The 27,634-nt window shown below is 34.3% G+C and overlaps 1 protein-coding gene across 2 annotated transcripts; it reads right to left on the reverse strand.

Moving 5' to 3' along the window:
- TMEM33 (transmembrane protein 33) lies at positions 1-26,543 on the reverse strand. 2 transcript variants are annotated; one of them, XM_079152881.1, is made up of 9 exons: positions 26,350-26,543; positions 26,090-26,159; positions 23,087-23,181; positions 22,459-22,646; positions 18,590-18,657; positions 16,874-17,007; positions 10,978-11,061; positions 5,288-5,408; positions 1-4,429 (listed from the first exon to the last, which is right to left on the reverse strand). In XM_079152881.1, exons 2-9 carry the CDS (start codon positions 26,132-26,134, stop codon positions 4,424-4,426), a joined length of 741 nt encoding a protein of 246 aa, XP_079009007.1. In that variant the 5' UTR covers positions 26,135-26,159; positions 26,350-26,543; the 3' UTR covers positions 1-4,423. The 2 variants fall into 2 exon arrangements, with proteins under 2 accessions (XP_079009007.1, XP_079009006.1); XM_079152880.1 differs by having other exon boundaries at positions 1-5,408; positions 26,350-26,533.
- Positions 26,544-27,634: the final 1,091 nt, after the last annotated feature.

The raw sequence follows: 27,634 nt of genomic DNA on the forward strand, positions 1-27,634 counted from the left end.
TCTGCTTAAATCCAGAGAGGTTTTTATTATACAATTTGATTTTTACATCAATAAAATCTCAGATATAACAATATAGGTGAAGAAACAATTTAATTTGTACTGAAATAAATATTAGACATACAAAGCACATACAGTGAAAAAGGGTCACAATAAATTACAAGTGGAGACATTTCTTTGCTCAATCACCAAAGAAAGCCCTTGATACTTCCAATTTCACACCATCAAATTTATCATTCTTGCTGATTTAAGCAGAACACAAAACAAATATGGATCCCAGGGCTTACTTTCACAGGTACCAGCATGGATAATTTACTACAGTGATCCAATTTGGAAATCAGTAGGGACCAGTAAATCGCTGCATAAAAGAAAGAGTGAATGAGGTCCTTTTTCCTTAGTGTCAGCAGGCTATGATTATTATGTTTATTAAATTTTCTTGAAAGGACTTCACATTTTTTCAAATATGCAGGAGAACTATATTTCCCCTCTGAGCCCTACATTAGCATTATGTGTTTTGGTCCTGAATATAGGGGAATGATGAATTTTTCAATTTATTTTATAAATTTATACAGTGTGGATAGTATTGGCCTAAAGAGTATAACTGTACAATATTAGATATTAAAAATAGATTCAAAAGAAGTTACTAAGAAATGCTGACATACTGCATATACAAATTTTTATATCCCATTATATAGAGCACCAAAAGGAATGCATTTATAAATCAAGCATTTTTTTATGACTGTTTCTAACCTTTGTGACCCTTGCACATTTGTTTCATATAAACACATCATAAATGTTAACTGCCCAAGACTTTGCTCATTTGGTCTCCAGCTTACAAATACATGTAGGCAAAAATTAACACCAAGAGGAATTATTCTATCTTAAAGTTACAAGGGAAAATAGTAAAAATGTAGAATTAAGTTGTCATGAACCAAGAAAAGAAAAAAAAAAGTTAATTTCAAAGTCCAAACATACCAAAATTGGCTATGAAATAGAAAGTAAAATGATTCATGGGCCCTTCTTTCTCCTAAGACGTGAGCTAATTCCAGCACAGATGTCAATCTATAACTTTTTCTTATTGTTTTCTAAGAAGAACAATCGGCTTTAGATTAAAAAAATACTGAACTTTTTCTTTCTCTTGTCATATCAATTCAAACTCAATACAGATCAATTTTCCTATATGAACTGCACAAGAGGGGAAAGACTACTCGATAGAGAAAATTCCTCACATGGGAACAAGTTCTTTCTAATAACCCAACTTAGAATATAAAAATTTCCTAGATTAATTTCTACCAGGAAGCCTCTTAAACTCAGCAGCTCCTTTTTTATCCTTAATACCAGATCTGATAACTTTCTACCCAGAATATAAAAGGAGTGCTCACTAAAACAATCTCTAGAAGTAACTCCTTGGTTTTTAAAAGTATGCGCCTTTGGTATGCTACCTCTTGAACTATACTATCATATAGTCTCACTGGAATTTTCCAGGATTAGAATTTCAGTGAGGTGCTATGAAAAACTAGTAGTGTCTCTACAACCCACAATTTTCAAATATAGGTATCATTACTAATATAATATCCCAGAAGTTCAATATGCTTTTATATTACAATGAAAAGTCTAAATTTAAAGAGGTTTAACCAGCTGTATCTCATGTACCTACAAAATGGTGATGAAAAAAATTTAAGTAGCGTTTCCACACATCCGAAAATGAAGAACGAATAATTTTATAATTTATGTGTTTAGGTGATTTAGGCACTTTGGGGAAAAAAAAAGAGAAGAAAAGAGAGACCATGATTTGTATGCTACTTTCAATTGTGGCCTATTTTCCTACAAAGCACATGTTGACAGGGTACTTCTGAATATTTCAATATTTTAAAAATGTACGCAAAGGCTCGATGGCAGAATAGGAGGCTCTGGGTTTAAGCCCCAGCACTTAAGAAAAAAAAAAAAAAGTACCATAGTAAATGCTTACTAAGTTATTTGTTCAATATTGAATTAATACACATTAAAAAGGGTCATGGAATTCAGATCCTTAGTTTTATGTCTGATTCAGCACTCTTCCAGTGGCATTTAACCTTCCAATATAGCAAGTGAAAAAGGGAGGCAGCTTTAGGAAAGAGTGACACCTACAGATTATATACATAACTGTCTGTGGCTACTTCCTCCCTTGAGGTTTTCAGTCTGAGTATCAAAATTAAGTGACAGCTTTGAGGCTTTAGAATACCTGTATTAATCAAAATTAATTCCTTAGCATTAGTTAAGAATGTTTACCACAAAATTAATTTTACTCATTGTCATCTGAATGCTTCAGAAAACTAAACCTCTCAGTTCCATTTGTCTTATTACGTACATACCTATTTACCTTTCCAGGATAAATAATATTCATGCCCTAAACTTACAAACCTAATCTGAATTTTGGATCATGATCCTTATAAAGAAAAGTATTGACAATTTTACAATTCTTACTTAGAGGACAGAATGTGCTAATCTTTCATAACTTCTTTATTATTAGTTTGGCCTGATGTTCTCTGTAAGGAACATTCTTATCCAAACATAATTTAGAAAGAAAAAAGTTAGCTTGCTTTTTTGCTTCCTTCCAGGAATACCAACCTTCATCAATTTTATTTCAAAAAAATTTACATATGAATTGTACCCAAGACTTTTCTCTTTGATGTTAAATACGGTTTAAATTAATAAGAAATCAAGAATACAAAAGTAATGTGATATAGAATGTTTGCTAGAATAATTTATGCTTTGTAAAAAGCGTCCACCTGTTCAGGAGGGTCTAATAAATAATAGCACTATACAACTTCCTAAACAATGAGATATTCTGGATGTTAAATCAACTTCTTTCACACCTGTAAGAAAAAATTAGTTCAGTTATGCAGTAAGAGTTAATTACCCTACTGCATTCATTCTATATACTCTTACAAGATTTTCTTTATAGGTGTACACATAAAACTAATTTCAGATATCGAATAGACTATACTTGTACATGTTCATAATGCAGAATTTCTAATTACAATTTCATGCAAATTAAACATCTTCTAAGGCTCAAATTGTAAACTTAAGTTTCTCATGAGTTTGACTATTATTTATATATTGTCTTCGTTTAAGAAATAAATCTTTTATTTCCTCTCAAACATGAGCATATCAGAAATATTATAATCCTGTCATGTGATTTAAAAGCCTTGATTTAAAGCATAAGTATCTGACATTATAGAAGTTTTAAGGTTAAAAATTTTTTTTAAACCAACATAGATCACTTCCTTTACGGAATCTTTTTGACCACTGGTAACTTTAAAAATAAGGAAGAAAAACTCAAAATGATCACTTATAGACCTTTAAAAGACAATCAAGGTAAAAACAGTGCAACAAATGGAAAAACTGGTGCAATCCAAATAAGTTTTGTACTTTAGTTAATAGTAGTGTTCCAGAGTTAATTTCTTACTTTGGATAAATATTCTACTAGTTACACAAGATGCTGACATAAGAGGAAGCTAAATAATGGGTATAAAGGAACTCTCAGTACTACTTTTCAAACTCTTCTACAAACCTAAAATTATCAAGATTAATTTTAAAAAAAAGGGAAAACAATTTTAAATAAATATGCTTTCAGCTGCCAAAATTTCTTGATATAATTAGGTAATATTTTAAAACATCATTGGAAATCAGTGTGTTTACTTAACATTATAGTCACTTTATTGCTCTAGAAAGTTAGTTTTCAAAACCATCAGATTACATATACAGTGATGAGGCTAGTTCCACACACACAGTCAATTGTATATTATGAGGTTGCTTCTCCAACATAGTGGATAAATATTACAAAAATACAAAAATAGTTGGTTACAGTTAAGCTATCAAAGTAGAATTTTTCTGGCAATCTATCCTAAGAATTTCACCTTTCTATAGATTAAGAAGTTGAACAAAAGGAAAACTGATGTTACTGGTAAGTTACTAATGAATGTATTTGAGAAATCCATATTACATGCAGACAGAAGAAAACTGGATACAAAAACAATTATATTACTCTATACTAAAACTGTGCAACATTTTGAACATTCCCAATCATGCAACAATATTAAGGATCAGAATGAATTTTTATAAAGTAGCTGATGGGAGCTCAATGAACAGGATTTAACACATTATACAACCTAAATCACAGTTGCATAATACAGTCAATTTCCACAAATTTATCTATGCATTACAAGACTGAAATGCATACTATTCCCCCACGATTCCTTCTCCCCCCGCCCCATTCCATATGACCTTACCTATAAACCTTTCCATTTAACCTTTCAAATCAGATTTGATGGGTAAATATGTAATCTATAGGACATTCTTCATTATTATTTCAGAATAGTCATATGCTCAATCTTCATACATTCTTTTCAAAAGGCATCTGACTGCTGCAATTTTCTAGGAAAATTCAAGCCTAAGAAACCAAGAAAACTGAAGTCAAGAATCTGAACTAGGTAATTTTACAAAGTATAATACTAATAAACCTATCTGTCTACATTTGTAAAAGGATTTCCTATTTAGGAAATATTACTCAATGGGTCTTTGAAAGGAAAGTTGTGTCACTACTACTTTCTGATATATAAAAGTGGTTATGTGACCCCAAATATTTATCCAATTGACTAACAGGCCTACAGCTGAGCTTTAAAAAAATTCAAAGCCACAGTATTCTTATGGAAATAAAACTTTAGAAGGTCCTAGCATAAGATATAGACTGCCTCTTATAATGGTACATCCAAAATAAATCTGTACTAGCAAAGCAGCACAAAATCAGTAAAAATTTGAAAGAGAATTACAGTGGGAAGTGTTTTTGTTAAAATCATCAACCAAAACTAGTGAATGGCAAAAGAATACTGTCTGAAAGTATACTGAATTCACATGTTATTACCATAATGAACTCATGCCAGATATAAATTTAGGTTACAAATTAGGTAGAAACAAATTTCAGAACTATTTTTACAAAAAATAAATGTACTTCATGATACAGGCACAGCAGCATCTAAAAAAAAAATCTGGTACATTTATCACTAGATACAAACTTCCTGAACCATTAGCAACAGAGCACAGTAAAATATTCTCATAAACTTTTGAAAAGGCTTGATTTAACATGCCATGAAAATGATTATTTTTCCATTGAGATGCATTTATGTAAATTATGTAAGTTGAATTGAGGTCAGTGTTAACACCTGGAATTTAGGATACCCTAGCAGAAATACCAGCTGCTAATAACGCTTATATTAGACACATAGCTTAACTAGATGTTAAACTACGCAACTGTTGGTGCCAGTCTGCTTATAAAGGCAATGCTTTGGAGACAAAGTCTTCTCACGAACAGTGGGCAAGCGGGCTTCATTATTATGTGTTCAACAACAATTCTCAGTTCATTAAACAAGTTCCTGCAAAATAAAATAGTTTTCTTTCAAAAACACAAGGAAAAAGCAATAAAGTGTTACAAAATGCTGATGGGTCGTTACCCCAGTCAACAAAGCATCTGAAGAATGATTAATACATAATGCATCATAGGGAATACACAAAATATATACATCTCCAGGTGGCATGCAACTGTAGGCCCAGCACTCATGGAGGACTGCTTAAACCAAGGAATTCAAGACCAGTGGTGGTAACATAGTGAGACCCATCTCAAGAAAACAAAAAACACCCCCTGCCAAACAAGACAAACATATATACACATACAACAAAATCCTCAAAATCAGCACCTGTAACTTTTTTTGTGGAAAAATAAAAATAACAGCATTCTAAAAAATAGCTCTCTGAAGACTGAAATTAGGGAACATTTACATTTTTTTCTTTGGTAAAGTCAAGTAATATTCACATTTAACTTAGGCAAATCCAATTTGTTCTTAAAAAGAGCAAGAAAAATTAAGAAATAGGGGTAATTCACACACTACTTCCTTAAATGAACATACTCTCAGAGCTTTCCTCTTCTCTAAATTAAAGGCATGTACTTCACAGAATTGTAGTGAAGTTTAAATGAGACAACACAGGAAGTCGATAAAATTTAGTTCTCAGCTGGATCATTCTACTGATAAAACTGGCTCTGTATATTCAGACTAAAGCCCATACAATACCCTACACAATCTTATCTCTATCTATTGGCTCATCTTTTGCCACGACTTCTATGACTGAGTTTCGTTGCACGGCTATGCCTCAAACACAATGTGGACTTTGCTTTGCCCCAGCTGTGCTCACTGCCTATAAAGTACCCTTTATTACACATAGTATATGTTACATTATACTATTTGGCTAGTATACACAAAATCACATACATTGTACTATAATTTGTAAGTGCTTTGAAATATCATTTTACTATTCATGAGTTTGACCTTATATGCAGACACATCCTGCATAAAGATGAAACTCTTGTTTTACCTTTCTGTATCCTTTTTGTTACATCTATGGTTTGAACTTATTTTTTAAAAATTATTTTTTAGTTGTAGATGAACATAATACCTTTATTTTATTTATTTGTATGTGGTGCTGAGGATCAAACTCAGTATCTCACATGTGCTAGGCAAGCGCTCTACCACTGAGCTACAACCCCAGCCCTGAACTTACTTTTTAAAAAGTAATATGCTATCATATACTGACAGGAATACAATTTGCAAAGATGCTTTCCTTGTGATAGCAACATTATTCACAATATCCTGGGCTACTAGGCCAGAAACCTAGAGATGGAGGTATTCTAGCTCATTCTTCTTCCCATACCCTAAAATGCTACATCCTAAGTAACTTTCTAATATGTTAGCTTTTCCACTAGATTAGTTCAGGCTCTGTACTACTTTGATGGCTCTCCACACTGGTCATTTCCTCTTGATAAGCTTGTAATATATCTTCTGAAATATCTCTAAATTCGGGACTAGGGCTGGGACTCAGTGGGAGAACACCTGCCTAGCACACATGAGGTACTGGGATCAATCCTTAGCACAGCATACAAAAATAAGCCAATAAAATAAAGGCATGCTGGGACTGGGGTTGTGGCTCAGTGGTAGAGCGCTCACCTAGCACATGTGGGATGCCAGGTTCAATCCTCAGGACCATGAATAAAAATAAAAGGTTTTAAGCCCACCAACAACTAAAAAAAAATTTTTTTTTTTTTTTTTTTGCGGTGCTGGGGATCGAACGCAGGGCATTGTGCTTGCAAGGCATTTCAAGGCAAGCACTCTACCAACTGAGCTATCTCCCCAGCCCCTAAAAAATTAAAAATAAAAAAATGAAGGCAAGGTGTCCATCTACAACTACAAAAAATATATAAATTATTATTTATAGATTATATATTATTATATATATTATATTTTATATATGTTATATTATATATATATATATAAAATCTAAATCAGACCTAATGAATTTTCCTAATCCTTACGAATTTCAAAGGTTTCCCCCATCTCAAAATAAAACACACACTCTTTCATGATCTTGTCCTTTCTACCACCTATCTTTCTGGCACAGACCTTTACCACTTCCCTCTATACCACCTGAGCTCATACATTAACTGTTGGTATGCTGAGCACTTTCAGGCACCCCTGTGCTAGAACTCAGGTTCATTCTTTAAAAAACTTGGTTTACAGTCCAACAACTGAGTGAATTCTCATTTGTCTCCTATTCTCTTATGCTTTCACAGCACCCCATCATCATACTGCCTTAGGTGTCTAACTCATAAGTCCCTGAAATGCAGATATTTAATTCTACATAAACCTGTTATAATCACACACTATCACTGTTTTCTGAATGATTCAGTAAAATGAATAAAACTAGAAAGTACCCTGAAAAATACTGTGGTCATAAAAAAGAAAGTAAAGAGTCAGGGAGTTCAGCAGAACTCTCAATGATGATGAAAATGCCAGGTACCTGTGCTATCCAATACAGTGGCCACCAGTGACATAGGGTTTTTTTTTAAACACCAAAATGGGAATTTATCGTGACTCAGGAACTGAGTTTAAAATTTTATGAAGAATATCATGGGGTTGTGGCTCAGCCAGTACTGCGCTCGCCTATCACATGCGAGGTACTGGGTTCGATCCTCGGCATCACATAAAAATAAATAAAATAAAGCTATGAGTCCAACTACAACTTAAAAAAAAAAATCATGACAAGTAAAAACGGTACGAACTGTCAGTACAGACAGCCTCAAAACCCTCAACAAAAAATAGTAGTAGTAGTATACTGATATTCTCCATTAACCTTCCACTGTTATGATTAAAACGTGTACTTATGGGCAATCTTTGAAGATACTTATTAGCACATATTTGTGGTAGCTTGACCCACTGCTATCTTTTACTGAAAAATTCTAAATGTCGAGATGTACTAATGTGACTTAAGAGTATATGAAGAAACTAAGGTATAAAGAATCAGAAAAAGAAATGTGCTGATGAAAAATAGAGGTCAGGTCAGGGAACTGGAATATCTGAAATGAAAGCATGAGCCAGGAAGAAAAGGAAAAGACTCATGGAATCAAATAAAAATGAAGTCTTGGGCTGGGGGTGTGGCTCAGTGGTAGAGCATCAGCCTAGCATATGTGAGGCACTGAATTTGATCCTCAGCACCACATAAAAATAAATAAATAAAGGTATTGTATCCATCTATAACTAAAAAATATTTTTTAAAAAATGAAGACTGACTGACTACTAAAGGACTCATTAATAACCTATGTCTAAAACAAGTAAGCTCTACTTCAGAAAATATTATAAAAAGACTGTCTAAAAAAGCATAAAAAGCCCCTGAAAAGGAAAATCTGCTCATAGATTAAGGCAAATATTTATTAAGAACCTAACAGATAGTAAGAGTCTAAGTACTTACTTTTTAAAGACAAGGTCTCAATATGTTGCCCAAGCTGGCCCTGAATTCCTGGAATCAAGGAATCTTACTGCCTCATCTATGAGAAGCAGCGACTAAAGGCACATGCCAGAATAGTTTAAGTACTTTAAAAATGATTCATTTTACCCTCAGGTTTTCCCCTCTATTAATAAAGAAATTTAAATTTAAATAAATTGCCTAGTCACATACCTGGTAAATGATGGGTCAGCATTCAAATTCAGTTCTCTTAAGTATACTTGTGATGATACTTAGAGTTAATCATACGCACTGATTGGATTTCTGGCTGAATTCTACTACATTATTTTAAACGTGAAAATAAAAGCTACATTAACACTACCAAGTTACATTTTAAAAGCTACTAAAAGCAGTTATTCATTTTATTTCTATCCCAACTTTAAGAATAGACTGCATACTTTGGTCTATATTCATTTAAACTTCCATTCCTGAAAACTTTTCCTAAAACACTTCTCGGCTTTCCTATTATTCTCCTCCAAACCATTCTGTACAAGACTCAGAATAATATTCTGAGTATGTCAAAATCATCATTCCCACACATCTAACAAATTTCAAATTAATTATACTAAAACTCAAGTTTTTATGATGTAACTCCAATATACCTTCTTAATCTGTTTCAATAACTTGTCATTGTGACTCTGCATTAGATTTAAACTTGTTTACTCAATGCTCCTTCATACATGGCCTGCACTTTTTTTCCTCTGAAATCATGCACCTAATAGCTACCTACCTAAAATGCTTTCATGGTTTTTGTTTGTTTTGGTAACCAGGATTAAACACAGGGATACTCATCCACTGAAGCACATCCCCAGCCCTATTTTGTATTTTATTTAGGAACAGGTCCTTGTGGAGTTTCTTAGGGCCTAAGTTGCCAAGGTTGGCTTTGAACTCATGATCCTCCTGCCTCAGCCTCCCAAGTCACTGGGATTATAGGCCTGCATCACTGTGCCTGGCTGCTTTAATGTTTTAATCCTTCCAGATCAAATTTAAATCTCTAATTTCATTCCTAAGCTTGTCTACCTTTTAGCCCAACGACCACTCCCACTTCTGTGCACTGTAGATAATACTGATACAAAAAAGCAAATATATGGCAATTTGTATATATTATCCCTGCCTTATCCAAGGGAGGTATGTTCCAAGACCCCCCCACTAGATATCTGAAACTGCAGATAGTACTGAACCCTATACATACCTGTTGTTTCCTATACACATATACCTATGATAAATCTTTATTTGTACATTAGGCATTGTACAGCATTGGACAAAGGGATGTTCACATCCCAGGTGGGAGGGAGCAGGACTGCACAAGGTTTCATTATTCTATTCAGACCTATGCACAATATAAAACTTGTGAATTATTTATTTATGGAATTCTCCATTTTTGGACGATATGCAACTGAAACAACAAAAAGTAAAACTGTGGATGAAGGGGACTATTATATATTGACTTGTAAATATTTTATCCTAAACTATTGTTTATTACTATTCAACATGTGTTTTTGTTTCAACTAGGAAAACTCCTTGAGAATGGGACTTTTGTCTTAAACATCTGTTAAAAAACTATCTAACCACAGCAGCGTTTTAAAGGTGGTTAAGATAACTCTAGTCATAATTTCTAAAAAGAAATATAGATGTTTCCAGACTAAGAACAGTTTGACCTACAGTTTTTCCATTTTATGATGCTGGAATACTGATACACATTCAACAGAAACCTACTTTCAATTTGAATATTTTCCAAGACTAGAAATACACTGAATGATACTCTTAAATGTGATACTGTGCAATGGCAGAAAGCTGCAACCCCACTTAGCTGCTTAATCATGACAGTGAAAAACTAACACTTATAGTACTATTTGCTAAGCTGTGATATTTGGTAGGGTAGGTGTATTAAATGCATTTCAACTTAATAATTTATAATGATACAACCCTATCGTAAGTCAAGTAGTATCTGTACAACTACCTCAATAACCCTAGTTAATTCTAACGCCTATAACAAATTTACGAAAACATCTCTTCCAAGTTCTAAACTGTTAGCCAAATTACTTTTATAAGTTAAAAATACTATATGTCAACAATTCTCTAAAAAATAAAAGATTAAACTTATTATCAGCTTACCGACAATATGGATTTCTTCTGGAGGAATATCGAAGAGTTAGAAATCTATAGTAAATAAAAGGCTGGAGCAAACTTCCTTGGCCACTGAAATAAACAAATACAAGGGTGTTAAACATAATTACCAATTCATACATATACTTTCTTTTTTTTATACATATACTTTCAAAAGACAACAATTCAAATGTAGAATATGTGTGTCTTCATTCAAATGGTCATTAGTATCTAATATATCTAAACCCAAGTTATTTTTTAAAAGAAAATAGAAGAGCAGAGATGATTGGTAAAAGAGTAAAATGTTATTGCTTAAACTTTTATTAACATAATCCTATAAATATTACCTATTTTGTTTTGGTGGTACTAGGGATTGAACCCAGGGGTGCTTTATTACTGAGCTATAGCCCCAATGTTTTTTACTTTTTATTTTCAGACAGGGTCTGGCTAAGTTGCTCAGGCTGACTTCAAATTTGTGATCCTCCTGCCTCAGCCTCCCAAGCTGCTGGGTTTACAGGTATGTATCACCACACCTGGCCATACATTACTTTTGAAAATTTTAATTATTTTTCAGTGCTGAGGATTGACAGGGCTACTCTACCACTGACCAACAACCTTTTTATTATATTTTGAGATTTTGAGATATGGTCTCACTAAATTGCTGAGGTTGGCCTCAAACTTGTAATCCTACTGCTTCAGCCCCCTAAGTAGCTGGGATTTTGGTGTGGGCCACTGCACTCAACTGAAATTTTTAAATACTAAATAAATCAGGAAGTTACATAAGTATTTCCATAATTACCACAATTGATGAAATCAAGTTTTAAAACTTAAAAAATATTCAGGGGCTGGAACTGTGGCTCAGTGGGAGAGTGCTTGCCTAGGACACGTGAGGTACTAGGTTAGATTCTAAGCACCACAAACAAATAAATAAAATAAGGTTCATCAACAACAAATAAAAAATATCTTAGAAAAACAAATATTCAAACAAAAAATAGTTTATTTTATATAAACAAATGAAAACTCAAAACTATACTGGTGGAGCTCAGAGGTACAGCACTTGCCCGGCACGTTTCAGGCACTGGGTTTGATCCTCAGCACTGCATTAAAGAAAAAAAGGTATTGTGTCCATCTACAACTAAGTAAGATATTTTTAAAAAAACCTATACTGGCTCACTAGCAAATTTACACAACCTACGCTAATTACTGTTCTTGGTTAAAAAGCACAATTAAATACCCCAAGAAAGATATGTGTGTGTGTGTTTGTGTGTATCAATATATGTATATGTCTATCTATCTAAGATGTTTTTGAAACTCCAACTCTGAAATTCATCCTAGAAAATCCCACCTGGATTAATATTTTCATGGAAAAAACTAAAAGTAAAACAGCAATGGGGCTGAGGATATGGCTCACTGGTAGAGTACTTGCCTAGCATATGCAAGATCCTGGGTTCAATCCCTAGTACTGCAAAAATAAAGAAAAAATTAGCTGGGCATGGTGGGGCATGCCTGTTAACCCAGCTACTCCTGAAACAGGAGGATCATAAATGAGAGGTCACCCTGGGACATGACCCTTTCTCAAAATAAAATTTAAAAGGGCAAGAGATGTAGCTCAATGGTAGAGTACTTCCCTAAGCATATATGAGGCCCTGGGTTCAATCCCCAGTACCACAAAAAAGAAAGAAAAAACACGACACGAACCTATAGTGGACCAGCAGTAGTAGGATTACATAAATGTATATAACCACATCATTTTTAAAAAGGATTTAGTATGCAACTACTTTACAATCTTGGTCATGAAAACTACACAGCAACTTTGAAAAAGTGGAATATGAATCTATACATATTATTACAACTATCTTGAAACTTAATTTGAAGGGACTACATTAAGATGCTAAATGTGGTTTCTTATGCTAATTTTTTAGCCTTTTCTTCTAAGTTGCACAATATTACTGTTATAACAAAAGTACTCTATATGATTACAAACTTGTCACTAAATTAAATGTTACATTGGTTTTCTCCAACGATTTGACAAATTAACTTTCTAAAGTGAAAAAGTAAAATATAGAAAATGTACATAGAAAATATTCACTGAAAAACAAGTTTCCCCTCATCCAAATTAGCCTCTTTCTTTGAGACAGAAAGAAACACATACATGTCCTTGTGCACAAGCATCCCAAAATATAGGGGGAACACCCCATACTATTGTTAACCAACTTATTATACCTCATCCCATATGACAATACATAAACTACCTTTTCTTTTTATAGCTTCAAGTACTCCTTTTTATACTTACTTGGATCCATTATGTAACAAGCTCCCTAGTAATAGTATATTTAGGATAGTTTCAGTTTACAATTAGGATTAAAATCATAATGGTCATCCCTTTATCTGTCTTTGCATACATGTAAACGTATGCGTAAGCCAACTCAGATTGTAAGTTCAATTTTAATATAGTCTTCTAATATTATACTGTGTGTCTGCTATGAAAGGTAACATATAAAAAATAGCCATTATTTATGATTGCTTTAAATGTTATAGTTTGGGTAAATTCAAGTTATGTATTTAAAAACATTAGTAGCTTTTCCTTTTAGAAATGGAGGCGTAGGGATGTAATTCAGTGGTACAGCCCTTGTCTAGCATATGCAAAGGTAGACAATCTCTAAGCAATGAAAAATTGGATTCAATCTCTAAGCAATGAAAAACAACAAACAAAAGAAATGGAATCAAACTTTATGAATGGATTTTTAAAACAATTTTTTTAGTTGTAGATACATACAATATCTTCTTTTTTTTTATGTGGTGCTGAGGATTGAACCCTGTGCCTCATGTGCAAGGTAAGTGCTCTACCATTGAGCTACGGCCCCAGTCCACAGAAAGATTTTAACTCTTTAAAATAAAGTAATAAAAATCACAAAACACTGAAAAAAGAAATTAAAGGAACAAACCCCAGAAAGACCTCCCATGTTCATGAACTGAAAGACTACTGTTGCTGGGTGGGGCAGGAACACTTCAAAACACTAGAATAAGCAAATGACTTTTCTATATAAGACCCCAAAAGGAACAATCAAAAAAACAAAAATGGACAAATGGGATTATACAAAACTAAGAAGTTTCTGCACAGCAAAGGAAATAATCAACAATGAACAGACAACCTGGGAGAAAAATAACTGAAAACTATTCAACGGACAAGGAATTAATATACAGAATACATAAGGAGCTCAAAAAATTTAGAAAGATACAATCTGAGCGCATATTTTTCAAAAGATATACAAAAGGACAACAAGAAAAAAAAATGCTCAATACTATTAGACATCTGGGAAATGCAAATCAAAAACCACAATGAGATATCATCTCACTCATCAGAATGGATACAAAGAAAAAAAATCAAAAAATAACATGCTTGGTGAAGATGCAGAGAAAAGCTACTCAAACTCAGCGAGTGAGAATGTAAATCAATACAGCCATTATGGAGAAACGTGTGGAGTCTCCTCAAAAACCAAATAAATAAAAAATAAAAAAACTACTCTATGATACAGCTATATCCCATTTCTGAGTATATATCTATAGGAAATGAAATCAACACCCTACACTTCCATGTTTGATGCATCACTATTCACTATAGCCAAGATGTAAAAATCAACTGGGGAATCCATTAGCGGAATAATGAATAAAGAAAATGTGGCATATATTTCCAAGTATATACACACAATACTTATTTAGCCACACACACAAAAAGAATAAAATACTGTCATTCATGGCAAAAATGCACAGAACTGGAGGACATTATGAAAAGTGGTAAGTCCAGCACAGAAAGACAAACATTGTATGTTCTCACTCATATGTGCAAGCTAAAAACAATTTCAAAGAAGACAGTGAAATATGATTACTAGAGGTTAGGAAGGATAAAGGGAAGGGGAATAAAGGGAAGCTGGATAACAGATACCAAAATACAGTTTCACTACAAGAGTAAGTTAAGAGTGAAGAAAATAATAAAACCATTTTCTCTTTATATATTTCTGATAAATTCTCACCTCCTTTACAATAAGTAAAAACTTAGATGTACTCATACATGGAAAGTGTTTAAATAAAAAATATTTTTTAGGGCTGGGGAGATAGCTCAGCTGTAGAGTGCACAAGGCCTTGAGTTCGATCCCCAGTACCGCAAAAAAAAAAATTTTTTTTAGTTGTAGATGGATACAATACCTTTAGTTTATTTATTTATTTTTATGTGGTGCTGAGGATTAAACCCAGTGCCTCACAGATGCTAGGCACTCTACCCCTGAGCCACAACCCCAGTCCTTAAATAAAATCTTTAAGAAGCACAACTGAACTAATCTACCAATGAAATCAAAATCTGATGCTTCAAGAAAAATTAGATATTTCTCTAAGTTTGTGCAGCAGTACTTCATTACAATTATTTTAGTCTTTTTGTGTTTGTGTGTTGCTGAGGATTGGAACCAGGGCTTCACAAATGGTAGACAAGCACACTACCACTGCATTACATCCCCAGGCTCTTAAACTAATTGAAGAGGAACAAAATACTTTGGCTTATTAAACAGAATTTGAAGGTTTCAGAATGTAGACATCAATTATATTCATATAAAAAAATAGTTTTATTATTTACTATTTTTACTTTCAGTTACTTACAGGAAACAAATGACAGTATCTGATATTCCTGGTCAAATCAACTAGAATCCAATGGTCAAATCAACTAGACTCTAATGGACAAATCAACTAGAATCCAATGGTCAAATCAACTGGAATCCAGGTCCATAACATCCAGTAAGAAATCTTTCATTTGCATCATTCTAGCACTTTATTTAAACTAGATTATCTAGTTGGACCCATAATTTAAGCAACATGTGGTGACCCTAGAGTTCTTAAAGGGAAGTATTAAAGTAACAGAATGGAAAAGATGGATTTAAGGAAATCTATAAAAAGTCTGAAGAGAAAATGTTAAAGAAAGAAGTAACTGTCAGGTATATAAAAACATCATTAGTTAATCAAGACAATGAATACTGAAATTATAAAATATAAATTTGTGATCAATAATAAGTTTATTACAAATCAATAAGATTATGAAAAGATATACAGACATTGTACAGGACATTCTGGCATTGGTCTATTAAACACAAAATGAATTTAGCTTATAACATGGCAAAATCAATTCTGAAATGTTAAAGAAAGCACTGACACCTAAGTAAGTATAAGCAGGAAAAAATGTTTACTGTATCAATATTCGGAAAAGAAGAAAACATGGAAACAAATTGTCAACCATTAGAGGAATGGGTAATAAGACATAGCACCCTAATCTGATATGACACTATACAACCATTAAATGAAACAATCCATAATTGTATGTTAATGTAAACATTTGAGTAGAAAAAAGCAAGGGGGAGACAACTAATAAGTCACAATACCTATGATATAAAAATTCAACAAACAAAATCCGATAACTACCACATAATAAAATGTATTTGCTACAGACTTGTGCATTATTAAAGGATTCTTTATATGTACATATCAAACTCTTTACCCATGAGAAAGAGAAAACAAAACTGTAAGACCTATAATCAAATAATATTTTAACTTTTATCTATAATATTTTGTTCCTTATAAAACTAAAAATTGAAAAAGAAATCATCAAGGTAGACATATACCCTGCTTTAAAACTTAAATGCAAGATATCAACAGAGAGATCAACGTGATTTTAATGTTTTAACTTTCAAAAAGGAAGCTTTCTTTATCCATGTATTACCTTCCATACCCAGGATACAAACAAAATAAGGAGGCAATGATAGATAATTATTACTGTAAGACCACAACTTCAAGCAACATGAAACAATATATCTTTATTTGTTCACTTAGTTATTAGCCTTCCAAAACAAATGTATTTTATTCTTACCTAAAAAGCATAAAAACTGTAGCAGGCATCAAGAAAATTTCATTACAAGCAATGAATTTCAAAATATTTTGCTGATTACCACTTAATTTATCCAAGACAGATCTCAACAGAGGTAAACTATTTGAACCCTTTGCCTAAAACAAAAGAAAATAAACATTAGAGAAAATGGAGCATTTTTGGTAACTTAAGTACAGTCACCCCTCAGGAAATATGAAGGATTTGTTTCAGGATACTTCTCAGATCCCAAGATTTGCAGATACTCAAGATCCTTATTTAAAATAGCATAGTATTTGCATATAACCTATACACATCCTCTCTTACACCTTAAATATTCTCTGGATTGCTTATAATTCCTAATACAATGTAAACACTACATAAATAGTCGTATTGTTCAGGGAAAGAAAGTCTATACCTGTTCAGTACAGACAGGAACTTTTTTTGCAAATATTTCTGATCTGCAATCAATTAAATCCACAGATGCAGAACCAAGGGATACCAAGTTGACTATTTTCTTTCTTGTAGATAAGCAGTACGTCCAACAGGTAAAATAACCATAAGTTAGTTATATAAAAATGTGAAAGTTTACAAACTATTTAAAAATGAACAATGTATATTCTTGCTTTATTTTGTGTATTTGAAGACAAAAACATTAATAAAAGTATTTGTCATTCTTAGATGCTTTTGTTTCTTAAAAAAGGTTATTTTATAAAAAATGGTGTGATTATTTCTCTCCAATCTTAACAAAATATGACTATTCAGTAATACAGTTAAAATATCTGTGATTCCTTAGCTAATAAATGGTAGAAATTATGAAATCCTGGACTGGGGTTGTAGCTTAGTGATAGAGCACTTGCCTTGAGCACATAAAGCCCTGGGTTTGATACTCAGCACCACATAAAAATATATAAATGAAATAAAGTAAAGGTACTGTGTCCATCTATGACTAAAAAAAAATTTAAAAAAAGAAAAATTATGAAGTCCTAATTGCTGCTATGATCAAAGAATTATAGGGATAAAGAAAGTTCAATTCAAGGCACAAATTTGGATATTTAAATTCAAATTTCAGTGTATATGCAGTAAAACCACCTGGCACACTTGTGTTAGGCTTAATGTTCCAATCCAGCAATGAAATAATTTCAGGAAAGCAGCAGTTCTTAACATTAGCTGTAAAAGAGATTTGGTATAGTCTATCTGGTACGTTGGAATTATATAGTGACAGCATAAGAAATCTCTGACAAGTCATCAAACCTTTTATTTATTATTTTTGGATATTAGGGACTGAACCCAGGGGTGCTTTACCACTGAGATCGCCCTAGTCCTTTTTATTTTGAGACAGGGCCTCACTACATTGCTGAGGTTGCCTTTATATTTGTGATATTTCTGCCCCAGCCTCCCGAGCCATTGGAAAAACAGGCATGTGCCACCAAGCCCAGCAATTCATCGAACTTAAAATAGTTAAAAAAAAAAAAAAAAAAAGATGGAAATTCCTCTGAGAACCAGGGAATAATTTTAAGTACAATCCTTTAACTACAAAATGTACTATTTGTGACAATGAATAAAAACTTCTAAACTCAAAAACTATCAAATTACTAAATAATTCGTAACGAGTGTATAAGGGAACAGAAGAACTTCCTTGTGACAAATGACAAAGTGTCTTAGAACTCAAACTCATGTCAACTATGATCCAGAAATCAGAAATAGCATTATTTTACTTACGTCAAGGACCTTTTTTGTGTAGGTGGCAGCATGAAGCAAAGAGAATAACAAGACTGGGAAAATACTCACTGAAGAAAACAATTAAGGAAAACACAAAAATCATCAAGTACTTTGCAAGACAAGTCATGTATTATGTTCAAATATAGAGATCTGAAATAACACCTGCAAAATGAGTTCAGTGAAACGCCTATTGTACTAATATATTTTGAATCAAATCATTTTGCTTTTTATAAAAAAGAGAATAGACTATTTCACTTTCTAAAACAGTTATTTTTATGAATACTAAAAAAAGTTTTTTCATTTATTTCTACTGGTTAATAAAACATTGCAAATATCTGCAAAATTAAATTAAAACCTAGGCTACCTCAAAGGATTATATGCAGTTTTTACCCCCATGATGGCCATCTTGGCCACTCAAGTTAGCCTTCAAACACAGAGATTGTCTTTTACAGTGCTTTCACAGACCTCACTCCGGGAAGAGAGTTTGAGGCAATAGTTTAAGGAGTAATTCCCAAATTTATCTCAATTGAAGATGTTTTATTATTTCTTTCCTACAAAGACCCCATTATTTTAAGATACTATACCTATAAAGCTGTTACAATTATGTTCTCAACTTGTAAAAATAAAAAAGATAGGGTATATCTGTGGTGGTATATAATCTACTGAAAAGTCTCATCAGTTTAATTACAGACATAAACAGAGAATACTTATATTTAAATCCAATGATATGGCTTTATGCCCTGGGTAAATATATAATTTTCATTCAACATTCTGAAAAACAAATTGCTCAGAAGACTCCACTGTCCACCCCAATTTTTGCAGGTTTGTAATAAAAACAAACAAAAAACCCTAAAACTTGTCATTTCCATGAAATGATAGGGACCATTAGTCAATCAAATGGTAAAAATACTAGCGCTAAAAATATAAGCAGTTTCTAAGAAATGAATCATTGTTTTTCTATACTAGCTGAAGGTTTGACATGGATGGGAAATGGCAATGCTCTAATAATGTGAGCATCAAATTCATTATAACCATTCTCATCTATGACCCAAAGGTTCCTAATTTCCAATTGGTAAGCACTTTAAACTCAAGTATTAAAAGAACCCAATCTCATTAATTCAGTAGACCTCTAAAAGAACTCTAAATTAAGACCCTGACCAATTCTTCCCTGCAACTCCCAAGAATTAAAATGTCAATTACCCAAATAGAGATTACTCATACATACACACACATACATACAGTTTTAAACTTTTTAATGAATCATAAACTTCTTAGAAACTGATGAAAGGTATAATCCTATCTTACTTAAGTCCCCCTGTGAAACTCTGTTTTGGCTTAAATAATTCAATTTAAATTTTGACATGTATCCAGACTTAAAGATCAATTCAATAAGAGGTAGTATCAGGTAATGAAAACAGAACCCTGAATTGGGAGTCAAAACATGTGGTTACCAGTCCTGGCTTTATTGCAAATCTCATTTTTCTTATCCTCTGGCAAATGACTAGAAATCAAAGCCAGAGATTTCTAATGATTCTTTTATCTCTAATGTTCTACAGCAGTTCATAAATCCTATAAATCCTTATTTTTTGGCAGTACTGGGAACTGAACCCAGGTGTGCACTACCACTGAGCTACACCCCAAGTGCTTTTAACTTTTTACTTACAGACAGTGTCTCACTAAACTGCCCAGGCTAACCTCTAACTTGTGATTCTGTCTTATCCTCCCAAGTAGCTGAAATAACAGGCATGCAGCACCAAGCTTGGGAATAAATTATTAATAACATATTCACAACTTTAGCTCTCAATGTCACTTTAAAATTATTTAGAAAAGATAAGGGATGATAAGTTTACAATTTTAACCCTAAGTACTTGTCATTGACAGAGCAAGGGCAATATATCACCTTTATAAGAATGAAGATCAGAATGTGTTTGTGATAATACTTTTGGCCACTTTATTTATTACCATAATGCCCACCTTCCTGAGGAATCAGACTAGTATTCCTTGACAATTACTAGTTTATGTTACTCTCACTGCTCCCTACTCCTTTTCCCTCCCCATAAGAATTTTAAGGAAGGAGAAATCCTTAGACTTCAACATTCCCACAAGAAATGGGTTATCAAATAACCAACTGCTCACAAAAGACAGAGGTTGTCTTCCCAGTCATGGGTCTCATCTGGCATGACCTGATGATTCACTCAACAAAACTTACTGAACACCATTACCTATGCCAGGCATTGAACTATACTTCACTTCTATCCCCTTATAAGTAGTGAGAAAATGGAAATTTTTTAAGCACCTGCTTTGCCAGTATATAGGTACAATGTGTACTTTGCATACACAAGGCCCTGGGTTCAATCCCCAGAATGACAACCACAAAACCTATTTAAAAATAGTATTTCACAACATAGGTATCATCTAAATGGATATTTAGTCTTAGAGGAAATATTTTATTGTTTTCTACTACTTACAGTTGTATCATAAACATTCAAAAGCTCTTAGGCTGCATGGTGGTGGCGCATGCCTGTAATCCACAGCTTGGGAAGCTGAGGCAAGAAGATTGCAAATTCAAAGCCAATTTTAGCAACTTAGTGAGGCCCTAAACAATTTAGCAAGACCCTACCTTAAAATAAAGTATGAAAAAGGCCTGGGGATGTGGCTCAGTGGCTAAACACACCTGGGTTCAATTCCTGGCACCAAAAAACAAACAAACAAAAACCTAAAAAACTCTCAGACCAGTACTTCTCAAAACATTAAATAACTTCCTAATGAGTAATCTATAGAAAAAAATTTCAAGAAATGCTAATAACTATTTCAATCTCACAGTGCACAAAGGTCCTATGACAAAGTACCCTATTTCAAAAAGTTTAACTTAGTGCTTCCCAAACACACTGAATTGTAGAACTTCCTTCCTTTTTGGGATAATACCAATTATCATCCCACAATACTTTTCTGGGGGGGTTCTAGGGACTGAACTCAGGGGCATCTGACCACTAAGGCACATCCCCAGCTTTATTTTGCATTTTATTATAGACAGGGTCTCATGAGTTGCTTAGCACCTCTCCATTGCTGGAGCTTGCTTTGAACTTGCAATCCTGACTCAGCCTCCCAAACCACTGGAATTAGAGGTGTGTACCACTATGCCTGGCTCCCACAACACTTTGGAAATATGAAAGCATATAAATTTCAAATGAATAACTTATAACTTAATTCTCAATAGCTACATGTATTATCCATATGTGTTTATATGTTGTTTCCATACATGTTATCCATGTTTCTACTTTATGTACAACGAATATGAGGATCTGCCTTTTTAAAAGCAAGACATCTAGATACTTTCTCAAAGAAGCTATAAATTAAATGAAAGAAAAAAAATTTTTGGTACTGGGGCTTGAGCTCAAGAGCTCTTTTTACACCTGAGCTTCATGTCCAGTCCTGTTTGTTTATATATTAATTTATTCAGAGGCAGGGTCTAAGTTGCTTAAGGCCTCATTAATCTGAGAACGACCTTGAATTTGGGATCCTCCTGCTCAGGCTTCTTAGTCTTGGAACTATTGGACTGCACCACCATGTATGCCCAGTTAAATGAAAGAAAATTTTAAATATTCATAAGTCCTGTATAAGCTTATGCTGTGAAAGTTTAAAATTCCCAAATCAGCTCTTCAAAGTTTACATTTCAAACTTTAGGGTCTGAAATTCTTAAAATAAGCATATCTTTTTCATATATATGAAGTCCAAAAAAGCCCAAAAAAGCAAAACCTTCAAGTCATTATATGCCCTTACTACCAATCTTTCATATAGCAAAAAATAATCAGGCAATTCCCTACATATTTAGTTGGTCATTTCACTGTCAAAAAAGTAGAAAAGGATACTTGTAACAGGGTAGGAATTGACAAAGATGAGTGAATATAACAGGTAGTGGCAGCTGTCTTCTAATAAAGCCTGGGCCAGAAATGCTCTGCTCAACTGAAAGTGTGGCAATCTTTGATGTAGCCTCAGAGCACTGGTAAGAGCATTTGCCAGCAAAGCACGTTGGTAAAAGCTTGCTGCTTCATGCAACCTGTAAATTACCAGAGAAGTCATCATGAGACATAAACAACTACCATGTCTCTTCCTCCCTTGTGAATTGCATCATAATTGCACAACACCTAAATCATTTAACTGTCAATAGAAAAAAAAATAACTTGAACTTATTCTCCTTCTTAGAAGCATCATTTCATATACATATACCCAACTAAATTTTATAAAGCAGTGATTCGTCCCTTCAAGACTAAAATAAAAGGTCAAAAATACAAGAATCATGAACTTATCTTAACCCTGCACCTTCATTTTCCCTCAGATGTTCACTGTGCTTAGTTTCACAAATCGTAAATCTTTCCAATTGATATTACTAAGGATTTGAGTTTTATCTGTCCCTGAATCTTTTACAATTTAACAATTCTTACACCTAAAAGGCATTTCATAAAAAAAACTGAACAATTATCAAAGTCAGAAACATACCCAAGAAGAGGCAGAACGAACAAAGCAGAGCAGTAAACTGTGAACAAACGAGAAAGCCACATTGCTGTGTCCAGTTTATTGGTCATCATGAATTGCTATATGTAAAAAGAAAAATATTGTAGTAAATTAAGCCTGCAAATTGTTAAGAATACCGTATATAGTTCTATTCATATTCAATATATTTCAACAGCCTTATAACATTTGTTTTTAAATCATTAAGTGAAAACTCTCAAGGTAATTAACTGTTTCACATATATCCTCAATGACAAGTTCAAACACTAGTGTTGATATGGAAAGCACAGGAAGAACTTAAAGAAACCTGAACAGAAATTTACTAAAATTGTGTTCTTTCAAAACACTTTTAATACTGGTTTCATCTATTTAAATGGAACATTAAATAAGAACTAATTACTCTCAAGAGAACCAAATGCCTATTCTTAGCAAAATCTCAAACCCAAATAGGTAGGTCTCAGAGCTGAGTAAGAAGGCATCACACAACCCAGTTTGAATTAAATAAACTTTTGAAAGGAGAAAGTAAAAACTACAGTTAACATTTACCATTAAAAAGTCATTACTCTGTGGATGATCTGCCTAACATACTGGCTGTGCTCAAAATACAACTATCAGCTATTAAATGTCACCTGTTTCTCTGATTATATGACTCTGTATCCTCTTAAGGTTCCCCTACAAGTTTTAAGATGGGATTTGTGTTTTATTTGTCCCTATAAGTTTTACCCTAGTTTCAGTGACACATTAAAATTCCACATATTATTTTCATTTTTTCTTACTGTCATTTCCTTTGCTGCTTTTCTTTCTCCTGTGTGTTCATTACCACTAAAGCAAGAACCTAAAAATCTGTTTTTAAGATGTATTTTATAATCATATTCAAAAGAGAGTTTTACATTTTCAACTACAGTATTCACAAATACTGTTAACACTGAGGTTCAATACAAACATACATGGGTATATAGAGTAAAACAAAATTTTACAAATACTTATCCTTACTATATATATATAAAAAAAAAAACAAAACAGCTTACACAGCTAATTTTGAAACTCACTAATGGGTCTACTTGAAGTTTCAGAACACTGCTTTTAAGCAATTTAACTTTATTATTTTTTGGAGAAAAAATGTGAAAAAAAACTTTTTTAAAGAAAAATGCAAGAACATTTTAACATTCAGTGCCATTTTATTGCCTTCCTTCTTAAATCATATGCAGGTAATATCAGAATCTGGTTGATTCTATCCTACCTACCATACTAGTAACTCCCTTAAATTTACATGATCAGGAATGATCAAGTAGAAGGATAAATCTAGCTTTCCTGTGTTCAGTTCCTCTACAAATGTCCAAGCTCTATGTCACCATCTGAAATTTAATTTTAGAATATTTTCTTTAAAATCTATTTGTGTAGGGTGTTCATTTTGCCATAAATCACTGAGCTATGCCTTTCACTTTGTACATTTTTATGTATGTGCATTTTATCACACAATAAACAAAAGTCAAAAAGGCATATCTTGGTTATTTTTAAGACTGACTAGCCTTGATAGCAGACAACTATAGTCTCAGCTACTTGGGAGGCTGAGACAGGAAGGATCACTTAGGCTCATCAATAGTTTGACCAGCCAAGGGCTATGGCAGCATGTCTGTAATCCTAGCAGCTCCAGAGGCTGAGGCAAGAGGATTGAAGTTCAAAGTCAGACTCAGAAAAAATGAGGCGCTAAGCAACTCAGTGAGACCCTATCTCTAAATAAAATACACAACAGGGCTGGGGATGTGGCTCAGAGGTCGAGTGACCCTGAGTTCAATTCCTGGTACAAAAAAAAACAAAACAAAAAAAAGATCTTCAGGTAAAAAAAAAAAACTATTGAGGAACAAACAGAATCTAAGCACCATGCCATAAAACAATCTTTTAATTACAAAGGGAAAAAAGACATCTTTTTACAATGGAGACTCCAGAAGACACCATCTTAACTAAAGAATCAAACTTAAAATTCCCTCAATGAGGGGATAAATCAACATGTAATGCTTCCTGATATATAACGCAGAGAGAAGAACAAAAAAAACACTCGTGTAACTCCAGTTTGAGGTACATCCTATAAAACAGGTCTGGTCTCTACAAAATTACCAATCTCAAAAGATGAAAAAGGGAGGAAAGCAGAGAACTCTTCTCAAGAGACCAAGTAAATGTAATGCATGCTTTCTGGCTGAACCCAGGAGGAAAAATCAGCAGCTTTAGAAGACAATTAAGGAAACTTGAACATGAACTGCATATTAGTTTGTACCACCTATCAATGTTAAAATTACCAGATGTGATAATGTGGTCATGTGGAAGAATAACGAAGTATTTGTGAGTTTACAAACAAGACTTTCAAATGAACCAGCAAAGTTTTAAAGTGTGTATGGTGAAACATTTGTAAAATGTTTTCAAAAAGTAATTCACCCAATTCACACACTTAGGGTTGAAAAAATTAGAGGACAATAATGCTTTGGGTACAAGTAAGTAGAAGCTGCTGGCTGGCATGTTAAAAATGAGAAAATTTTACAAAAGCACTACTTCGCTTTGTAAATAAGAACAATGTGAAGAAGGAAAAAAACAGATCGTCCTCTGCGTCATTTCTATACCATGGCATAAAGCTGACACAAAGGTTTCCTGTCCCCACGCGTGTGCGCCTTAAGGCTTTTGTCACGGCATAACCTTAGACGGCATCGTCAACCTTGGGGCCTAGGACAATTAGAGACCGAAGTGTGGGGAAAGGCAAGAAGGCCAATTTCCAAGATACGCAGGTGAGGGCCACCTGCTCCAAGCCAGCCAGTTGTCGCTTCGGAAGCAAACTTGTAGCTCCCCCTGTAGCTTCCGTTCTACCCTCTTCGCCCCCGCTCCCACTCACTAATCCGAGTCCAGAAATCTCTGAGCTTCTGGAACTCTCCGGGTCCTCCCAGTACTTCCTGCTCCTTCCTACTTCTGGCAAATCGACCAACACGACCCTGTCTGCTCACTTACCACGGCGCCAGCCCCTTGGGGGCCGTTTGGGGTCGTATCAGCCATGGGAGACACACAGGCGCCTGGGACGCTGTAATCGAGAAGAGAGAAGAAAGGGACAAAACGTCAACGCCGGGGCCACGACCCAAGTAACCTGCTTCCCTGCCCGGTGCCACAGGCCCGCCGGCGCCCTGCTGAACTCCGAGCCTCCCGAGGAAAGAGTCTTGCCCGCCCCGTTGCATCAGACGGCCCAAGAAGAACCCACAGCGGCCGGGAAGTACCTGTCACGCACCGCCGAGATCAAAGCGGGTTTTCCAGAAAGACCGAAGAGAAGGCGGAGCTTCGGAGCAAGGACCTAAAGGGCCGAACCAACGCCGCCGGCTCCAGGTTATCATCAAACCCGGAAGTATTCTTTTCATTTCCGCGGGGGTTGAAACGAGACGACGAGTGCACGCCGGAGGGGGCCTCGAGCATGACGGGAAGTGTAGTTTTCGCTCTTCCTTTCGGCTCCACCTGTCTTTCTCTCATGTAGGGCGAGGCTGGCGGATCAATTTTTGCCTCATTCTCCGTCCTCTGCTCATGTCCTCACCACAGTATCTCTCTCTTCCTTAATATAGAGGTCTCAGACATATCTCTGATCTCTCGCTTAAGGAGCTCACCCTGTGGTTTAATTTCTAAAATTATTTCACTAAGTACTCATGAGGCTTGCTGTATGACAGGTTCCGTGCTTGGCTCGCATGATAAACAGATGATTATGACACGGACTGTAGAAGACACAGAGAAATAAACTGAAATCACAGCATAAATTTGTATAATATGGGCAGAGACTGAGTGAATCTCAGAGAACACAGAGAAGGGTGCCTGAATCAGATGGGGACTGGAAGGTTTCTGGCAAATAGTAATTCTGATCTTAAATCTTGAAGGAGCCCGGAGAGGAGAAGTTGGGTCAAAGGGGAAGGCGATTACAGACAGAGGAACAGAAAGTGCATGAAATAACAGGAGAGTAAGAAGACAAGCTCAGCATGAGAAAAATGAAGGGGATTGTGAAAGATTTGGGCTAGAGAGGCAGACAGACTTATGCTCATGAAAGGATCTAAACTCGATCCTGAAAACCAGTGACATCATAAAATTTAGAAAGATCATTCCTGGGGTAAACAAGTCAGTGCCTAGAAGGATTGTTATTTTTGAAGTTGAACTAAGGACTCCAAAGCAGGAGGAGGGAAACTATACACTTCCCTTATCTCCAATCTTTATGTGGGGATCAAAGCAGAACGACCTTAGTTGTGAAGTAAAGTCATGTGTTCATCAAACATTTGAAGAAACCTATATGTGTAGTTGAAGTGAAATCTATCCTGTGTTTGTTCCCCTTTATTTGTAGACATGGTGTAGCTCTCCTCTTTATCCCAGACTGTGGCACCACGGTCACCTGAATAATAAAATATCCAAACATTCTCTGTTGAGTCCTCCAAGTTCTTTCTTTGGGATTGGAAAATAGTATACAAGGGCCTTTGCATCCCTGGGATTAAGTCACCACTTTGGCAATAGGGCGAAGGACATGAGGGGAAG

The sequence above is a fragment of the Sciurus vulgaris genome, assembly GCF_902686455.1.
Source record: "Sciurus vulgaris genome assembly, chromosome: 9".
Classification (NCBI taxonomy): domain Eukaryota; kingdom Metazoa; phylum Chordata; class Mammalia; order Rodentia; family Sciuridae; genus Sciurus; species Sciurus vulgaris.